Source organism: Myodes glareolus, chromosome 18 (genome assembly GCF_982192425.1).
Source record: "Myodes glareolus chromosome 18, mMyoGla1.1, whole genome shotgun sequence".
In the NCBI taxonomy this organism is placed as follows: domain Eukaryota; kingdom Metazoa; phylum Chordata; class Mammalia; order Rodentia; family Cricetidae; genus Myodes; species Myodes glareolus.
The window spans coordinates 63,107,365-63,127,511 of NC_142043.1; the positions used below are offsets into that span (position 1 = coordinate 63,107,365).

Below are 20,147 nucleotides of genomic sequence, written 5' to 3' on the forward strand. Positions count from 1 at the left end.
ATATTCTTTCGAACTTTGGTTATTGAGTCGTCCCCTGTCGTCCCCGTCCCGTCCCCCCCCCCCCCCCCCCGTCCCCCCCCCCGCAATGTAGCACAGGTTAGACTCTCCCTTGCATTGTAGCCTTTGTAGCAAGGCTGGTCTTGAACTTCCTCTACCACCCAAGTGCTGGGACTACAGGTGTGTACCACTACATCCCGCTTCAGTCTTTGGTTATTTTGTACCTCAGCTACCTGGCCAAAATAATTCTTCAGTGAATACAAAAATACATCTTTCAACACAGAAGTGCTTTGGGCCAAGGGGCTGTTCTTTTGGCAGCTGCACTGTTTCTTACCAAGAAGGTGTGGATTTGGCTGTAGCATCCTCTCCCTGAACGGAAAAGGACGGACTCTGTATATTTTGACACCCAGGCCTCATTTTGCAGGTGTCAAATTTAAACCACGACGGAAGTGGAAGAGCTTCAATAGAGTCGGGTCAACCTTATCCCTGAACCCGGAGACCGGAAACCAAGAAAGCGGCGAACTTGGCGAGATTTGAACCTCGCGGCTTTCCGTCTAGTCCCGGCATCTCTTCGTTCCCGCGCTTTCTAGCGTGTCCGAGAGCTTCACGCAGGCGCAAGAGCAGAGGCCTTGACCATGGCCACAAGTGGGGGCGAGGCGTCCGATATTGATGAAGCCTGCCGGGTCAGTGGGATGGTTCTGGGTCCGGCACGTGGGAGCTGCTGACACTTGCTCCCCTCAGGGCCGGGCCCTGTGGCAGTGAGGCGGCCCAGGCCAGGCGGCGCCACTTGAGGCGCGCTTCCTGAGCCCTCTGAAGGCCTAAAGTCTAGTTAAGAAGCGGCGGTCTGGGTCTCAGGCCGTGAGTTTTTGGGAGAGCCAGGGCTGTGTACTTAGTTATGGGGCCCTGCCCTTGGTGACTCAGCGAAGAGAGGGAAGAGAGGGCCACAGCGACGCTTCTCCTGTGTGACGGCCTTGGGTGGTGGCGGTGAATGTTAGGGGTCACAGAGACCGCGTGCAGCCCGCAGGGATGCCATCCCCGGGGCGGCTTAGCCTTGGGCACATACATTGCAGGCGTTTTCTTTAGCTTTTAGGCTCGTGTACGCGGTTTTTCCCCCTCCAGTATTTACACTTGCTCTTCCACTATGTTCTTACTGAAACAGAGTTGATATGCTTGCCGCTCAGGGCTGGCTGCGAACACTTGGGTGAAGTCATCTTTCAGCCCCAGTTTCTTGAAAAACTGGGAATATAGGTGTACATCACCACCCTTGTCTCTTTGTATATAAAACCCGTGTGTACACACACATACACATCTATATCCCCACCCCTATATCCAGACCATGTAATAGAAGGTGCATCAAGTGCCGTGGATGGTGGAATAGGCATGTAACCCCATTACTGAGGAGGCAGAGTCAAGCACATTGTTTCAAAGTTAAGGCCAGCATAGTCTACAAAATTCCAGAACAGTCAGCTATATGTAATGAGCCCCCCCAAAAAATGAACATGTGCACATACACAAAAGTACATATGTAGACATGCTTGTGAGGTAATTAGGTAAGAGGCTTGAAAGAAAAGGAAGCAAATCGCCTTGGGTGCCTGTTCTGGTCACCTGAAGAGAGATATTGTAATGTTAAGATGTATTTGTTCTTTTAGTGCCTAGAACCCAAAGAAGAATTTGTGAAAGTTAGAAGGAAGGACCTGGAACAGCTGACGACTGAAGTGATGCAAATGCGGGACTTCTTACCCAGACTACTAAACGCGGAATTAACGGAAAGTTTGCAGAGCTTGAAGAGTGTAGAAAAAAGTGAGTCTTACCTCATGTATGTTGCTTGTCTTTATGTGGGCAAGGGAGCCAGTTTCCGAGGCTAAGCTAAGTTCAGATCTCTAGGACTTGTCCATTCAGACTTTTGGCGTTTGAGCAGTATATCAAATACGAGTCCAGGACCCTGTTAAATTTCTCGGAGGTATTTAGAGATCGAGTCAGCACGTTCCCGACTGGGTCTAAATTGCAATTAAATCTGTCTTTGGTGGTCATAGCTAATTTGCCACATCACATTTGGTAACTTGATCAAATTTTTTAGACTACAGATGTTTGCTTGTGTTCCTGACCTTCCCCGGGCTGTTGGTCACTTTCCCATCTGTCTCTGGTGATGTCCTCTCGGTCTCCTTTGTCCATTTACCTTTCTCGAGAGCCTTTAGACAGAGCAGGCACTTGAGGCTCAGCCTCGCCCGCTTTCACTGTAGCTTCCAAGGCAGTGTGATGCTCACACATAGCTTTAGTTACCATTGGATGCTGGTGACTGCTGGGTGCATCTGTGTCTCCAGTGTCTGTCTTGCCCCAGCTTGGCATCTTTTCCCACTTGTTCTGTTACCATTCAGACTCTGAATGTCTGTCCTGACCTAGTCAGGAACAGATCTGAACTTGACAAGATACACATGACCATATGGCAGAGGAATTGGGAGGCCCCTATCAGGCCTTGGGGGCAGAGTTGGAATTTGGTGGTTTGGAAATGAAGCAGTGTTTTTTGTTAGAGATGGCTTCGCTGTATATCCTGGGCTAACCTTGAATTCTCTTTGGAGCCCAGGCTGGCCTCAAACTGTAGATATTCTTGTCTCTGTCTAAGTGTTCAATGTTTTGATAGCTCATGGCAAGGTGGAACTGTGTGTAAAGAGCCAACTAGAGTTTGAGTGTGAAGTGGACCCAGGTCTTGTTTGCCTGTAAACAATGAAGTTTCAAATAAATGTAAAACACTGTTTATCCATACCTTACCCACACTTCTGAGGCTAGTGGGGAGTTAGACTGTTTCTGTGTGTCATGGTAACTCTTCAGGGCAGATCATGTTTTTTTCTTTCTGAAGTGGGGGAGTTTTCAACATAAATTTGGTGAATAAGAAGTGAGCAGTCACATCAAGAAAGGAGCACTGTGACACTTTCCAGTTAATGGGGGAGACACTTTTCTGTTTACTTGGCAACTGGCTCTGTCTGTGCCCGCTGTTCTCGTCTGACAAATGGCAGGCCATATTTTCACTTAACAATCTCTACTTTCTTCTGTCTGACATATGTTTCCCTTGTGTTTTTTCTCACTGGCCTGCCTTGGTCTCCTCAGAGAACAGCCTTAGATCAGACCCCTTGGAGTTCTCCCTCTCTCCCGCCAGTTCTGTGCGTTCTTCCTTGGAGATGTGCTGTGGCTATATTAGGCTGTCTCCATCCCTACTGCTCGCGTGGGATCCTTGTACTTTGCCTCCTCTAGGCAGTGTCTACTATTCCCAGTGTGGGTAATTTTGGTCTGATTTTATCCCTCTACTCCTCAGGTTAAGCTTTTAAAATAGCTGCTCCTTGTCCTTAGGATAAAGACCAACTAGCAAACTGCTGCTACCCTGGGACCTAAACAGATCTTACAATAGCTGTGAAGCCTTTGTATTGCTGGGTAAGCCTCATCCAGAGTGGCTATGTGCTCTGAATGCCCAGATATGAGCTCTATGTTAGGCATGGTCCCTGTGCTTTTCCTCCTGGGAGGTCACTATAAAATTTCATTTTAGGCTTACCCTGACTACCTTGCTTTTCTGACTGAGGTGCGGTTGATGAGATGGCCTTCTAGAACACCCTTTACCTACTTTTATCTCTTGAATTCTCTTTTCTTTCCTCCCTCCCTCCCTCCCTCCCTTATTTCTTTTTTTGAGACAGAGTTTCACTTGGGGTAGCCCTGGCTGGCCTGGGATTCTCTATGTAGTTCAGGCTGGTCTTTCACTCACAGAGATCCACCTGCCTTCCTGAGTGCCTGAGTTGAGATGAATATCAGATAGTATGAGGAACCTGGTTCTGAGTTGTCGGGACAGTTGCCTTTGAGAGCTGGGTAGGTAAGTAGTGGTTTGAAAAGATACTGATGAGTGTCTTGCCTAAGCATCTTTGAAGAGTCAACACTGAAGAAAAGGCAGTTTCTTTTTTAAAAAAAATTATGGCCGGGCAGTGGTGGCGCACGCCTTTAATCCCAGCACTTGGGAGGAAGAGGCAGGAGGATCTCTGTGAGTTTGAGGCCAGCCTGGTCTACAAGAGCTAGTTCCAGAACAGGCACCAGAGAAACCTTGTCTCGAAAAAAACCAAATAAATAAATAAATAGTGAATTTATATATATGAGTTTTTTGCCTGCATGCATGTATAACGTATGTGCCATGCCTGAGGAACTTAGAAGAGGATGTCAGATCCTCTGTTACTGGAGTTACAGACAGTTGTGAATTGCCATAAGGGTATTGGGAATTGAACCCAGATCCTTTGAAAGAGCAGCTAGTGTTCTTAACCTCTGAGTCAACTTCCTCTCTCTCGCAAAGCACAGGTTCTTTTCTTTAGAAGGGAAAAAAGATGTGTGAAAGTCACAAATGGGAATAAAAATCAGTTGTGACTTAGCAGCTGGTTTTCTGCCTTTGAAGGACTTGAGTATAACAGAAGTAAAGATGGTAAATGTGGAGTATTTATAGAGGATGGGTGGGGGTGAGAGGCACTTGGAGCTTCTAAATGGACCGATATCAAGATGTTGATCACGTGATGCTTTTGGAGAGAATGGTTTGAATTAGAGTATCAGATGAGTTTGAAGGGTTGGCTGGGTGGAGGGATGAACTGAGAGTGTTCTTCGAGGCGAGTCCCAGGTTCCATTGTACTCTGTGTGGATGGGATAGGAGGAGCATGAGAAAACAGGGTGGACTCTGGTGATGAAGTGAAGGCAGAGCCTTCTGAGTTAGGATCAGGACTGATGGGAATGAGGAGGGCAGGACATCTGTGTCCTGCATGCTGACCAGCACTTCATTGTGTGTCCTGGGACTATGAGGACACACTAAGGACAACTAAGGACAATAGAGCACTTGCCTGGTTACATACAGGGTTCAGAGTAAGATCCCTAGGACTATGCTACCCACCCCTGAAAGTCTCTTAGGACAGTACTTCTCAACCTCCCTAATGCTGCGACCCTTTAATACAGTTCCTCATGTGATGATCCCCAACCATAAAGTTATTTTCAGTGCTACTTCATAACTGTATTTTTTCTACTGCTGTGAGTCATAATGTAAATATCTGTGTTTTCTGATGGTCTTAGGTGACCCCTATGAAAGGATTGTTTAACCCCCCAAAGGGGTTGTAATCCACAGGTTGAGACCTGCTGTCCTAGCATGTGGCAAATTTGAGATGACTTAATCCTTCTGAAGGGCTTGTATGATACCTGCATTGTAGGAATCTTGAAACTCCTTGAGCTCCTGGTGTAATGGAGAATGCATTCTGGCAGATGCTCAGTCCAGCAGCTTCAGTTATGACTAAGGCACTATCACATGGTGAACTTGGAATAGCCTTGACTTGGGGTTTGCCAAATTGGAAAGCACATAAATATAAAATACTCCCATGAAAGCATTATCAGCACTCTTGAGTATCGAGCATTGGAGGAACATTCTTTTTGTTTTTGTTTTGTTTTGTTTTTTTGAGACAGAGTTCCTCTGTAGTCTTGGAGCCTGTCCTGGAACTAGCTCTTGTAGACCAGGTTGGCCTCGAACTCACAGAGATCCGCCTGCCTCTGCCTCTCGAGTGCTGGGATTAAAGGCGTGCGCCACCACCACCTGGCTTGGAGGAACATTCTTGCATAGAAAGTCCTGTGCTGCTGTTTATCATGTTGATCTCAACTGAGAGTGAGATAGGGAATGAGAACACTGTGGGACTTTCACTAACCACGTCAGATCATCCAGATAATAGGCCAGAGTCCATGACTGCGATAGTCTATAGTTTTATGTCTGGTGCCCTCAGTTGTCTTTGGGTAGTACTGTAAAGTGTTGCCTGCTGGCACTTGGGTCCTGGACAGAACCAGCTTCAAGGAGCAGAGCCTTAGGAGGATAAGACGCTTGTTTGGCAGTTCTAGCAGGGGAGCTACTTATGTGTCCTTGACAGAAGAATGGTCCTTAATCAGGTAAGGTTGTCCTCTTCAACTGGATGTTCGGTTTAGGTTTAGGAAGGGATGCACATGAAATGTTGAGGAAGGAGATTCCTGCCTAACAAGACAGACACCCCTTATGAAGAGCAGGGCAAAATGCCAAAGCCACATTGCCCTTACATCCAAGAGTCTATTGATTTGAAATGGGACAGATGATTGGGGTTTTTAAATACTACTAGAACAGCTTTTGAGCTTGGGCTCTCAGTTTGTGAGGGCCCTCTACTGGTTACTTGAAGGAATCCACAAGTACATGAGGTGGTTGTAATCCTAGGGAACAAGGATAATGAAAAGAAACATAAACAATGACAGTGTAAGGGGAAGTATGTCACAGGTGCCACATAACCACAGAAGGCCACCAGACTTCCAAGGGGGATAGGGTGGGGCAAGTCAAAGGCTGCTTATGAAGGAGTGGACTTAGAAGACAGTTAAAGGCATCCTAGAAGTAGTTTATTAAAGAGGGATTGTACAGCATTTGGCCTGGTAGGCAAATGGATTTCAGTTTAGCTTGTTGGAAAATGCAGGTCAGGCTTGTGCAGTCGGCCCTCTCTTTAGCTGTGGATTGGCTAGACTAAAGCGGTGTTCAGCAGGCAAGTTACGTGGTGGAGCTTTTGTGGACCTCTGTATTCGTCTGTGAACCTGAGATATTTAACAGCTGCCCTTTGATTGGGAGTGACCCAGATCTGAGTCTTTAGTTTGGGAGCCCTTGAGCCACTGTAACTGCTTATTTCTGGGAACCTTGTAGGAAGCAGAATCAGTCATTCTGGGGATGGTCATTTGATCTGGGAAACCATGTGAGTAGGAATGCCTACAAAACGCTGACAATTGATGGGACCCTGGCAAGTTACAGAAGTATCTGTCAGGCGTTTCCCTGAAACACCTTCAAGTCCAGGCCCCAAATCCTCAGCCTGGGGCTTTGAAGAAAGGTTTTCACAGAGGTAAAATGAGGCCTGTTGGGCCCTAGTCCAATATGACATTCTTGTCAGGAGAATTTTGAACACAGTTGTGGAGTGAGGTCTGTGTGAAAATATAGGGAGGCCAGAAAGGGAAGACTGAAGAACAGGCGCTGTGGAGGTGGAGGAAGGGTCTGCAAAAGTGCTTCTCCCATCAGGGAATGCTGGGCAGAAAGAGGCAAGGAACAAGCAATCCTCCATGCCGAGGTTTCACAGGGAACTTGGCCCTGCCAAAACCTGGACTTTTGTCCTGGAAGTCCTCAGCCTTGGGAGACAAATTTCAGCTGTTCTAAGCTACCCAACTCATTCTTTGTTCCATGTGCTGGTGAGTACACCACCCACATCTCAGGTCAAAGTGAAGATGGAGCATGTCAGTGTTGCACCCGCTTTTTTTCTGAACCTCCCAGAGTGAAGGAAGGAAAAAAGTAATGGTTATTTAAAGTATTTTTGTTTTCAGACAGCTATTTCACATGAGTGGAAAGCAACTGACAACTTGTTATAAACATGCCGGGACCCCAGGGAAATCTTAACTCTTTTATCTATGCTCCAGAAACCCTGCTTTTCACTTTCAGCTCTCTTCCCTCTCTCCGAACAGTCATTCTCCTGTTACCAAAACAGTCGAAGTTAGGTCTTCATAGTACAGGCACTTGGGGCCTGACAATTGCATGCCATGGCAGTAGGTTGCCAGCAATGCTCCCATCTGGCCACAAGGCGGCGGCCTGACACAACTGATACCCCTGGTGTGCTATAGTCTTGTGAGCAATGGCTTAGAATTTTCTGGGGTTCCATATTGTCACAAAGGCCTTGTTAAGCCTGTAGAAAGTTCACATAAAACTACACAGAGAGGACTTTACCACAACGAAAGCATTGAGTGGTTAAAATTAATTCCTATATATTTTTACGTGACAAGATTTGTAGAGATTTAATTACCCCTTCCTTTTGGGTGTGTTCAAGTAGTATAGTTCAATTATAGAAGCAGACTTTAAGAATTAGCTGCAAAGAGAAAAAAATCTAAACTATTGATAATTTATTTTTTAGTTTCTATCTAGTTATGTATTTTATAGTCATAGGTATGTATTTCATAGTTACATGAATGTACGTAGTCATATAATGTACATATGTGTAAGTATCATTCAGCATAGTTACATATTTAGTAATGTTATTTTTAAAGCATAAAGCTGGCTCACTGGTTTCTTGGAAGGTCTTGATTATTGGACAAAGTAGAGTTCATGTAGTGTGACATATCTGAAAAGTCAGAGAAGAAAGTTCTGACATAGGGAGAATAAATAACCCAGTGCAGCTTGCATGCTTCTAGGAAATATGAGTGGGAGCTTGCCAGCCAGTTTCACAATCTCCAACTTGTCTTTGACCTTTGGGTCCAGTCTTTCTTCTTGGACAAGGTCTCAAGGAAATGTAGACACTCTCCTTGTTCCTTTCTCCAGAACAGTTGGGATGACAAGCAGCTCTAGACAGTCCCTGGGTTTTTTTGTGTAAGTGACCCCTTGCCTTCTCTGACCTCAGGAACACAAAGTCCTGCCCCTTCCTTTGCCTGCACTTCATTGAGCATGCTTGATGGTGGAGAATGTATGGTCTTCCACATGTTCTTACAGGTGTGCTCCATTACCTAGTCCTATTTCCCTCCATTCATACTCTGTCATTGCTGTAGCTAAGCTTTCTGGCCCACTGTGTTCTTTTCCTATTGCTGGTAATGAGAGCTAAGACTGTTGACTTGAAGTAGTTGGTTTGAAAGTGCGATTTCCATAGAGTCTCACCCAGGAACCTTGTTAGAAATGTAACTTCTTTGGACTGTAGAGATGCTTTAGTGGTTGAGAGTATTTGCTGCTTTTGCAGAGAACTAGATGCCTGGTAGCCCACAACTGTTTGTAACACAGTTCCAGGGGATCTGACACCTTCTTCTGACCTCCATTGGCCTCAGACGTGCACATGGTACAGATACATACATATATACATACATACATACATACACATACACACACACATACACACACATGCAGGCAAAACACACAGTTTAAGAAAAGATTTATTTACCTTTTATGTGAATATGCGAGTACCTGAATGTATGTATGTGTACCACATTCATGCTTGGTGCTTAGGCATCCAGAAGTGGGAGTCAGAGTTCCAGGCAGTTGTAAGCTGCCGTGTGGGTGCTTGAAACAAAAGTCAGCAAGAACAGCTAGTATTCTTAACCATTGAGCCATCTTTCCAGTTCCCACATATAATTTTTTAAAAAAATTTATCTATTATGTATATAATATACTGCCTGCACATATCCCCGTAGGCCAGGAGAGGGTACCAGATGTCATTACAGATGGTCATGGGCCACCATGTGGTTTCTGGAAATTGAACTCAGGACTTCTAGAAGAACAACCAGTGCTCTTAACCTCTGAGCCATTTCTCCATCCTCTCATATACAAATCTTAAAAAAAGAAATTCCAGCACTTGGGATGGGTGGAGAAGTAGAGGCAGGTGGATCTCTGTGAGTTCAAGGCCAACCTGGTATACAACAACTAGTTCCAGGACAGCTAGGGCTGTTACACAAAGAAACCCTGTCTCTCAAAAACAAAGCAAAAACAAACAAAACAAAAATAAAACAAAATGTAAATTCTCTTTATCCCTAATGGCAGTTCCTGGCTGCAGGGGGAAGGGGAATAATTTTCTTCAGTAGTGTAGTCACTAGTGAGTTGCCCATGTTCCATGTTCATGCAATACCATTTAAACTCAGAAGATCACACACAAAAACACCCAAACAAAACAGCAGCTACAAAGACATGAGAGCAGGCAGAGACTTCTTAACTCTAAGGCCGTCATCAGGAGTGGGATGGGCACGAGAATGGATAATGGGAGTGGAAATGAGCAAAATATATTACATACATTCATGAAATTATTAGTAGAAAAAAATTACTTTAAAGAAAAGAAATGTAAGTTCTGAGGCCCAGACACACCCACAGAACCACAAACTTATGTACTAGGTCCTGGAATCCTAGTGCGCATTAGGCTTTAGTTAGCCATTAACTCTTAGTACTTGTTCTCAGATCTTGGTACATGTTGGCAAAAAAAAAAAAAAAAAAAGTTTAACTTCTCAGCCTTGAAACCAAACTCTTAAAAACATGAATTAAGTGTTCAATTTTTTAAGCATCAGTATTTCTGCAGTATTTAAAGTTGATAATATTTTTCACTGATTTATTGATGTGGGTATCTTTGGTTTTTTTGTTGGCAATATGACTCATAAGCTAAAAGATTATGGTGGAGAGGAAGTGTTACGTAGTCACTGCCCCCACACTGTAGCGTTTTCTTGTCTTGTTCTCTGTGGCTTCCCACCTCCATTGACTACTACTGCAGTTGTTCCCATTGAGTCAGTCTGCCAGTTGGTGGGATTGCTTTGTGAGTCAGCTCCTGCTGGCACCAGCTACTCCTGAGATGCCTTCTGCTTTTTATGGCACAGATACACGTTTCTGCCATGAGATAGTCGGGCTTCTCAGCTCTGCCTTCAGTCCTTTAAATAACTCATTTTCTTGAAGCCTTGAGTACATGTCTGGCAGTAAATGAGGTCTTAAAATCACAAAGTAAGGTAGCAGCAGAATTTCTTTCAGGACTGGAAGCAGTTCAGTACCATAGTGTTCGTGTTCTTAGTGTACACAGGCGCAGGGTTCAGTCCCCAGCATCTATTCTCCTCGCTCCCCAAAATAAAAAGGGATTTCTAGTATGACTTGAAAATGGAAGAGAGCTTAGAAACAGGGCTGTAGGAATGTTGACTGTGATTTGACAAAACTTGAGTATTTTTCCGTCTCTTCTAGACCTGGAAAGGCGAGAACAAGAATTAGAACAGCTGAGATTGGACTATGAACACTTCAAAGCCCAGCTAGAAACTGTCCAGACAGACAGCAGAAGGGAGAAGAAGGTAGGCACTTAGGTGAGGCTCCTGCAGGGGGCTCGGGCCAGAAGGTACTGTTGTTGGTTTGCTACCTTTTGCTCATAAGAAGCAACTAGTCTCACATTTTCTCTCTTAACCCTCAGGAGGTTGTAGTTCCGAATATGTTTTTTAAGTAGGTTAGTAGGTAGGTGAACTGTTAATCAAGTTTATAAGCATTTAACATAGATTATTCACTTCCTTTTAATGAAGCATTTTTTTGTACATTTAGAGTGTGTCTATGCATAAGAGAGCATCTGCATGGGCTTGTTTATGTGTATGTGTTCAGGCTTGTGTATGCTTCACTCTGTGTGGAGGTCAGAGGCAACTTGTGGGAGTTAGTTCTCTTCTCTCCGTGTGGGTTCTGGCTTGGCAGCAAGTGCCTTTACCCATTGAGCATCTCACTGATTTCCTTTTAATTTTGTATTTAAAAGTCTGCTTCAGCTGGACATGATGTCTCATGCCTTTAATCTCAGCACTTGGGAGGCAGAGGCAGGTGTATCTCTGCGTTTGAGGCCTGCCTGGTCTACATAGTTTGTTCCAGGGCAGCTAGGGCTACATAGGGAGACCCTGTCTTAAACAAAACAACCCAAAAGGTCTGCTTTAATGCATATGCTTATAACATAGTAAGAATCTTGGAGAAAATATTGTGTATATGATAATTTATAATTGGAGATAGATATGAAGTTGAAGTATTTCTAATTAGTTTGGGTATGATTTACCCAACTAATTATATTTTATTTACTATTGAAGGAGACTATATTTTTCTCACAGATTATTTTATTTTTTATGTACAAGTGTTTTGTCTGCGTGTATATCTGCATAGCATGTGTGGGACGGAGGCTGGAAGAAGGTGCCAGATCCCCAGGTGTGGAGGGCCGCAACCACATTCTCCATTGTTTCAAGGTACAGAGGTAGAGATTGACCTCTGTGACCTCAAGGTGTGGTGGTACACGCCTTTAGTCCCAATGCCTGGGAGGCAGAGATAGGCAGATCTCTGTGAGTTCAAGGTGTTGTAGCACACACCTTTAATCCCAGCGCAGGTGCTTGGTAACTTTCTACTGCTGCGTCCCTGCCTACTCCCGAGGCATCATCTGGGATAATGGGCAGCAGACCAATCCAAGAGTGACACTTCCGAAGTGAGGACTGTTTCCTTTATAAGGTCTGGGTTCCCCTCATTCTAGGTCTCCGCCATGTAAGCTTATGCTCTCTCTCTCTCTCAAGACGCATTAAAGCTTTTCTGCAGAAGGATCCTAAGTGTCCCACTTCATTCTTGCTGGCGAGACGGTAGCGAGGGACACCCAGGAACTAGAGTTACAGACCACTGTAAACTGTCTTGTGGGTGCTGAACCTCAAGAGCAGCAAGTGCTTTTAACTGCCAAGTCACCTCTCTAGTCCCTATAATATTATTTTGAGATTGCATACATTATTTCATCTCCTATAAGACTAGTTCTATTCTGTCACTTATAAAATTTTGGGCTTCCATATCTTTGTATTTTAAAATAATAAAGCAGTAATAGTGCTGAACAATGATAGCTAGTATTTTTTGGATATTTGCTGTCTGTTAGCAGGCACACAGCTGTTTGGGTCCCACGTGCTTCTCCTTTCCCAGGGCTATCAGCACGTATTACTATTGTACAAGAGGTTGAATACTGGTCCAGTGTCATATTGCCTGTGTGCTAATGTGTGTTAAAGGATTCTGAATATCTGTGGCTGTTTTTGAAAACTGGGAAAGTTGGTTTGTATTTAATACTGAGCAACCAGAACATGGTAGGAAAGAGTTTAATTGTAAGCCTGGATTATTATACTGGACAACACTAAGTTGAAGTTTTAGTTTTGCCATAATCTAGTAAAAACAGGTGATAAATTGCAAGGCAGTCTGGTTAGTTTTAGACTAAACATTTTATGGCCTAGAAGTTGACCCGTAGGCAACAAGGGGTTGATGTACATTTAAAACACTTTAATCCCAGCCCTTGGAAGGCCACCCTGTTCTGCATAGTGAGATCTAAGATAGCCACAAACAGTGAGCCAGGTGACCATGGACTGAAGTCTGTAAAATTGTGAGTCAAAAGGAGTTTCCCTCCTTTTGATTTTTTTTCCTCTCAGGTATTTGTCATAGCAATGGAAATACTGGGCTTTACACAGAGAATTGGTGCTGGAGCAGGGCCATTGCTGTGATGAAACCTGGCCATGTGGTTTGTAAGCCTTTGGAACTAGTTTATAGGAGGAATTTGGAAAACTGGACATATAAACTAGAAAAAAAATCTTTAAATACTTTGTGTAGAGCTTAATGAGGATTGTGGTGGGTGGGAGCACAGAAGACTAGAAATGCCCAGTAGAGATTGTGCTCATGAGATTTCAGATGGGATCAAGGGTTCTATTGGGGATTAGATTAGAGTGCTGTTCCATTCATGATCTATTATGGCAAAGAAGTTGTCCATCTTGTGTCTGTGCTCTTAAGACTTTGTGGGAGCTGAGTTCAAAGGTTGAGTAGTCCGAAAGAATTTTATTTTTAATTAAAATATAATTTCTTTTTCTCCTCTTTTTTAACTTTTTTCATGTCCCTTAGCCCCCGCTTCCTCTCAAATTCATGTCCTGTTTTTCTTTAATTATCATTGTTATACACACATACACACACACACACACACACACACACAGAGAGAGAGAGAGAGAGAGAGAGAGAGAAACATAAATGCAATTTACTGAGTCTGTTTAGTGTTGCTTGTATTATATGATTCTAGGACTGACCACTTGTATTGGATAGTCAGTTAGGGGCCTCTCCCTGGGAAAGACTAATTCTTCCTCTCTCAGCAGTTGTAAATTGCTTGTAGTTCCTCTATGGGTTGGCCCTGTAAACTTCCCTCATTCATACTAGCATGTCAGCTGGTGCTGGAATTGTTCAGATAATGTTTAAGTAGCCATATTGTAGACATTTCAGTGGTATAGCTTCTCTGTCATAATTAGAAGACACAGTTTCACAGTAGATTTTTGTGGCCCTGTGGTTTTTTACAGTCTTTACAATCCCTTAGAAAATCAATTTGGTCTTTCACAGGGGTCTTGCTGTATAAAAAAGCCTTTTAGCCAGATTTACAATGAGCATTTAAAGAAAAAAAAACTGTCTAAAAAAGTCACATTTAAAGTTGGGACTAATAAGTGGATAATCATTAGAGATTAGCACCATTGTATGTACCAGGTCAATAAATAAGGTGTCTTGAGGGCAGCTCAGTGATTAGGAAAAACCTACCCATCCTACAATCAAGTTTATAACCTGGTGTTAATCCCAGTACTTGGGAGGCAGAGACAGGCCGATCTCTGTGAGTTTGAGGCCAGCCTGGTCTACAGAGTGAGTTCCAGAATAGTTGGAGCTATGTAGAGAGACCTTGTCCCAAAAAAAAAGTATAAAAGTTTAAGGACACTGAAAAGATGAATTAAAAGATTGACTTGCAGAGGTACCCTTTTGCAACATGCCCTTGTGCATGTTAGGCAAGAATTGATCTACCAAGCTGTAATATAGCCATGCTGTACCTGAATTCCTCCAGCCTTGTTCAGTTTTCCATATACTCATAGGCTAGCACAGCTTAACATACTTATGGGTGATTCTGTTGGAGGGGCTCAGAAGACCAGAATGACTATAGACACACAGAATAAATACTGTGCTTAGGGATGTTGAAATGGGAACTAGACTAGAGAACATTAAGTAGATTTTGTCTACACTGGGAACTGGCTATAGCTTAAACTACTGGCAGACCTTTCTATCCTCAGTCTGATGTTGTTTTTTTTGCAAGGCAGGTCATAGAGGCTTCTACTCAGATTTCAAAGGAGTGTTGGGGAGGCCAGATGATGTATGACAGTGGTAAGAGTACTTGGCTGTAGCCCTTGGGAGAGCTGTGATGGAATAGAGACCTTAAGAAGCTGAAGATGCTAGGAATGGAGACTGTCTGCCAAGGAAAGCTCTAGTCAGTGAGCAGGATCAGCCTGTAAGAGTCATGTGACTGCAGTGTGGCATACTGTAGGGGCTGGACTGCCCCAGCATTTTGGCACCCAGATCATGGCACTACATGTCTGGGATGCCAGCCATGGAGCTACAGGAACTTATAATTGCCATGCTGATTCCCATCTTACTTTGGTATCCTCCAACCTTTCCATGTGTTGTCTTTGGAATAGGAGTCTTTACTCTGCCTTGTACTTGTAAAACTTTTCTTTTTGGCCTTAGAGGGACTCACAGGTGAGAGTTTGCCTTGAGTCTGAGGAAACTTTGTACTTGTCTGTTGATCAATGCTGGAGCTGTCAAGAATTTGGGGAAATGAACTAAAGTATTTAGGGGGTACACATAGGATGGTTTTATGAAATGTGTATGGTCTTGTCACTTCCTTTGGAAATTAGGTTTGGTTTTAAGAGATGTGGCTTAAAGGTGTTTGGTGTTTGGGTGTCAAGTTGACAGAGGGTGGACTTGTGACAGTTAATCTAGGTTCTTGGACTGAGAAATACTGAGGATGTTTGTAAGGTACATTTCTGATGCACTTGTGAAGATATTGCTAGAGGCGATGGTGGGCAGCTGCTCTGAATGTTGTTATGTCATCCAATAGTCTGAGAACCCAGATGGAAAGACAAGAAGGAGGAGTAAGCACAGAACTGTTCTCTAAATGCTCTGCTCTGCTCTACTATCCTGTCTGCATCCTACAGCCATGGGATGGATTGACTATGAACTGAAACCTGAAACCCTAATAGAAAATAAATCTTTTTTTTTTTTTTTGGGTTTCTCGAGCCAGGTTTCTCTGGCTGTCTTGGAACTCACTTTGTAGACCAGGCTGGCCTCACAGAGATCCACCTGCCTTTGCCTTCCTGAGTGCTAGGATTAAAGGAGTGTACCACCACCACCCAGCTTAGAAATCTTTTATCCTTTTACCTTGTTCTGTCAGGCACTTGCCAGTGATGAAAGGTTAATAACATACCAAGTCACTATTGAAAAGGGTCGTGGAGCAGACACATTGTGAACAGACTTATCAAACTAAAGTGTGATGGGAACTGTATCTTGTTAGTGGAGTTCCCAGCATGAATGAGGCCTTGGGTGATGTGGGATTCCCCCTCTGTATGCTGTGAATAAAGAAACTGCCTTGGCCTGTCAATAGGGCAGAATTTAGGTAGGCAGGGAAAACTAAACTGAATGCTGGGAGAAAGAAGGGCGGAGTCAGAGAGAAGCCATGTAGCCCCGCCAGACACAGACTACGAAACTTTACCTGTTAAGCCACAGCCTCATGGCGATATAGAGATTACTAGAAATGGGTTAAATTAATATATAAGAGTTAGTCAGTAAGAAGCTAATGGGCCAAGCAGTGATTTAAATAATATAGTTTCTGTATGATTATTTTGGGGCTGAGCAGCTGGGAACCAACAAGCGGCCTCCTCCAACACTTGGGTTTGATCTCTAGTATTGCATAGACTGGGCATGGTGGTATACACCTTGCACCTAGAAGTTGGAGGCAGGAAGGTCAGAAGTTCAAAATCATCCTTTGTTATATAGTGAGTTTGAGATCTGTCCAGGCTACATAAGACCTGTTTCAAAAACAACTCCCCCAAAAATACAGCAGCTAAGTCCTTCCCAGGTGTTTTATATTCCTAATAGCTGTTCCTATATCACAGTGCTGAGACCTTTTGCCATTGCCAAGGCCCTTCCCCCAGGCAGCCTCTGTACCCCAAGAGCCATCCAATCCCAACTCTTCTCTTCCCATGATCCAACTAAGTTGCTGCATTGAAGAAGAGTGCACTACTTCATTGTAGCCTTAGCAAGGTCCCTGTGCAGGACTCCCCATCCCTTAGGAATTGCAGCTTCCACAGCACACTCAGGTTTTTGGTTCCATACTCTTCTTACATGCTGGATTCAGTCATTTCTGTCTTTTTGTAATATTTTAAAATATTACAAAATATTTACTGAGTATTTTCAACCCGTACTGAAGTACTTACTGGTTGTAATCTAATTCAGTCTTCTAGTTGCTGGATTCTTTCCTGGTTCCTCAGCTCTAAAATAAGCTTTCAGTCCTGCCTCATGATCTGTACAGGCCTGGGCACGGACCACAGGCAGTGCCACAGAAAAGACAGCTGCTAGAGACAAGTGGCCTTATTATAGCCAGCTTGCTTATCCCTGTTCAACCAGTGCACTGTTCAACAGGAAACTTGAATAGAAATAGAAAAATAGTCAAAGCTAAAATATTCCCTCATTTCCACTAAGGTCAGAGTACTAGGACAATAATACTTGAAGGGTTTGAAACCCTGATCATTCTATTCATTTACTGTAGCTCCTCTTTTATTTATTTATTATTTATTTTTAAATTTTTTTGAGATGGGGTCTTGATATGGAGAGCTGCCCTCAACTCAATGAAGCTTAGGCTGACATTGAACTTTTGATCTTCCTGTCTCAGCCTCCCAAGCACTGGAATGACAGACATTCACCAGCATATTCAGCTCCATGCTCTTTCCCATTGACAAGCTAGCCATGATAGAGACTGCCAGTTTTCTGTTAATTTTTTATTTTTTATATATTTTTTTTACTTTGTTAGGTGTTTCTTGCTTTTAGCACGCTAAAAAGGAAGTTGTTGCAAACAGTAATACAGTGCTTCAAGAAACTAAAGGTTTATTTTTAGATTTATGTGTATGGTGTGTGCCTGTGTGAGTTAATATGCACCATGTGTGTACTGGTGCCCCTTGAAGACCAGAAAAGGGTGTCAGATTTCCTGGAACTTGAATTATAGGTGATTATCAGCTACCTGATGTGGAATGGAACCTGAATCCTCTGCAAGAGCAGTGTATACTCTTAACTGATGAACCACCTTTCTAGCCCTTCAAGAAACCTCTTAAAGAAAAAATTAGCTGGTAGTATAATCCAGCTAAAATCTGAAATGAACTATAGAAAGATTTTAGAAGGGTTCTTTGATAATTGTTTAAAAAACTTAAACAGCATTTTATGTACTATTTCTCCATGCATGTCTATTCCTTCCCCTCTAGTTCTTCTCCTGTCATGTTTGCACCACTTCGCTCCTAGCTTCATGTGCACTCTTGCACTCTTGAGCTTGCACATGCTCTTTTGCTCTCACATGCCCCCCCTTCTCTTAATACCCATTGAGTTCATTTAATGTTGTCTGGCTGTGCGTGGGTATGAGACAATTTATAGGAGCATGAACGGCTGTGGGATTCCCTTCTGTATGATATGAACATGTTTTATTGCCATTGGTTAATAAATCAGCTTCAACATATGGCAGGGCAGAAAGAACTAGGTGGGAGAACTAAGCAAAGATACAGGGAGAGAGTAGGCAGAGTCAAGGAGACACCATGTAGCCAAAGGAGACATGCTGAACCCTTACTAGTAAGCCCCAGCCTTGTGCTGATACACAGATTAAGGATGTAAGCGTCAGTTAATAAGAAGCCTGAGCTAATGGGCCAACCAGTGTTGTAATTAACATAGTTTTGTGTGATTATTCGGGTATGGGCAGCCGAGAAATGAAAGAGCAGTCTCCATCTACAAAGAGTAGTCTCTCATGCAGCATATCCCGGGAGAAAAGTGATTCTCTTTCCTTCAGCAGCCACCAGCTGCTAAGAGCTCTTCAGTTAGGGGTGGGATTTTATGAATTCCTCCTCATCCATGTTGGAATCTTGTCTGACTTGACCTTGTGCAAGCCCTGTGCTTGTAGCCCCAGCTACCATGAGTTCATGTGTGCAGCTGCACTGTCATGTCCAGCAGATACTGTTTTCTACAAACTCTACTTCTTCAGGTTCTTAAAATTTTTTCTGTTCCCTCTTCCACAGTGGTCCCTGAGTGCTCTCTCTCCCTCTCCCTCTCCTTCTCTCTCTGTGTGTATATGTGTGTGTAATATGGATATCCTGTTTAGGGTTGAGCACTCTACAGTCTGCATGCTGACCAATTGTAAGTCTCAATTGCCATATTCTCCAAAAAGAAGTTTGTTAGTGCAGGTTGAGAGATGCACTAATGTTTAGGTACAAAGAAAAGAACTTAGGGGCAGTTTATTACTATGTCCATTCAACAGAATAGTAATACTATTCTTCCTTAAGGCCTCAGTACTGGGAAATAATTTCATCTTGTGGAGTGAAATTGAAATACAGTCAGAAAGTTACCCCCATAATATTTGTGCTACTATTGGACCAGTGGGTCTAGCTTGGAGGGGTCACATTAGTCTTGAATAAGACTAATGATGCCTTTTCTCCCCTTGTAGCATACATAGAACCTAAACACTTCTTCCCTGTTTGATTGGAGTAGTTGTCTTCTTTCAGATACAGTTGTCCCTCAGTATCTGAGGGGAATCAGCTCCAGAACCCCTTGTGGGTAGTCTTAGGGTGTTCAGGACCCTTCCAAGAGAAAGTGTAGCATTTGCATACAGCCTACACTTACAGGCCTTAATTTGTCAGATTATTTTTGCTATCTAATTCATTGTAAATGCTATTTAAATTATTACTATACTTGGGCTGGGGAGATGGCTTATTTGGTAAAGTACTTGCTGTGTGGTGTAGTGAGGGAGCTGCGGGCAGGCCTGCTTTTCATCCCACCTGGCTCCCGCACGGCTAGCTTAGCCCTGGAAATAATAGCACACAAATTGTATTCATTTAAATACTGCCTGGCCCATTATCTCTAGAAAGTTAGTTACTGGCTAACTCTCACATCTTGATTAACCCATTTCTAAAAATCTGTGTAGCACCACGAGGTGGTGGCTTACCGGAAAAGATTCAGCATGTCTGACTTGGTGACTGGCTCCATGGCGTCTGCCTCATAGTCCTCTTCCCAGCATTCTGTTCTGTTTTCTCCGCCTACCTAATTTTCTGTCCTATCAAGGGGCCAAGGCAGTCTCTTTATTGACCAATGAAAATAACACAATAGACAGATAACCCTCCTCCATCAGTGTGAGCAAGAGATAGTACTGAGTTTGAGTGGCTCAATCAGTGGATCTGGAACCTTTTATAAATATAAATAAATATATGATACAGTTTTTCTTAGCCTATGGCTTCCCTCCCCCAACTCCGCTTGATAGACTATTTCTGTGTAGTCCAGTCTGGCTTTGAACCCTTTGGCTCCTGAGTGCTGGGATTACATGTGTGTACTACCATGCCTGGTTGGAGTTTAAAAATTTACCTTACTGATCCATTTAAAAAATGGATCATGGTTTTGTTTTGACATGTTTTAGAAGTTCTGTACCTGCAGTTTCAGATAAATGAGTTTATTAAGTATGTAGCAAGCAAAAGTAAAAGAGCAAACAGTAGTAACAGATAACATCATCAAATGTGACTGGTGTAGCCTGATTGAGAGCAAACAA

General features: G+C 43.4%; 1 protein-coding gene and 1 long non-coding RNA gene across 3 annotated transcripts in view; one reads left to right on the forward strand and one right to left on the reverse strand.

Moving 5' to 3' along the window:
* Positions 1–444: 444 nt before the first annotated feature.
* The window catches only part of Hsf2bp (heat shock transcription factor 2 binding protein), a 90,868-nt gene continuing 71,165 nt past the window's right edge, over positions 445–20,147 (forward strand). Inside the window, exons 1-3 of one of the 2 annotated variants that reach the window (XM_085679826.2) lie at positions 445–680; positions 1,647–1,797; positions 10,721–10,824. In XM_085679826.2, coding sequence (XP_085535952.1) covers positions 633–680; positions 1,647–1,797; positions 10,721–10,824 — 303 coding nt within the window. In that variant the 5' untranslated portion in view covers positions 445–632. The remainder of the gene's footprint in view (positions 681–1,646; positions 1,798–10,720; positions 10,825–20,147) is intronic. The other variant, XM_048451313.3, reaches the window with a different exon arrangement.
* Positions 9,576–20,147, reverse strand: part of LOC125411332 (uncharacterized) — a 49,466-nt gene continuing 38,894 nt past the window's right edge. The window contains exon 4 of the long non-coding RNA XR_007235297.3: positions 9,576–10,722. This is a non-coding gene — a long non-coding RNA (uncharacterized LOC125411332). The remainder of the gene's footprint in view (positions 10,723–20,147) is intronic.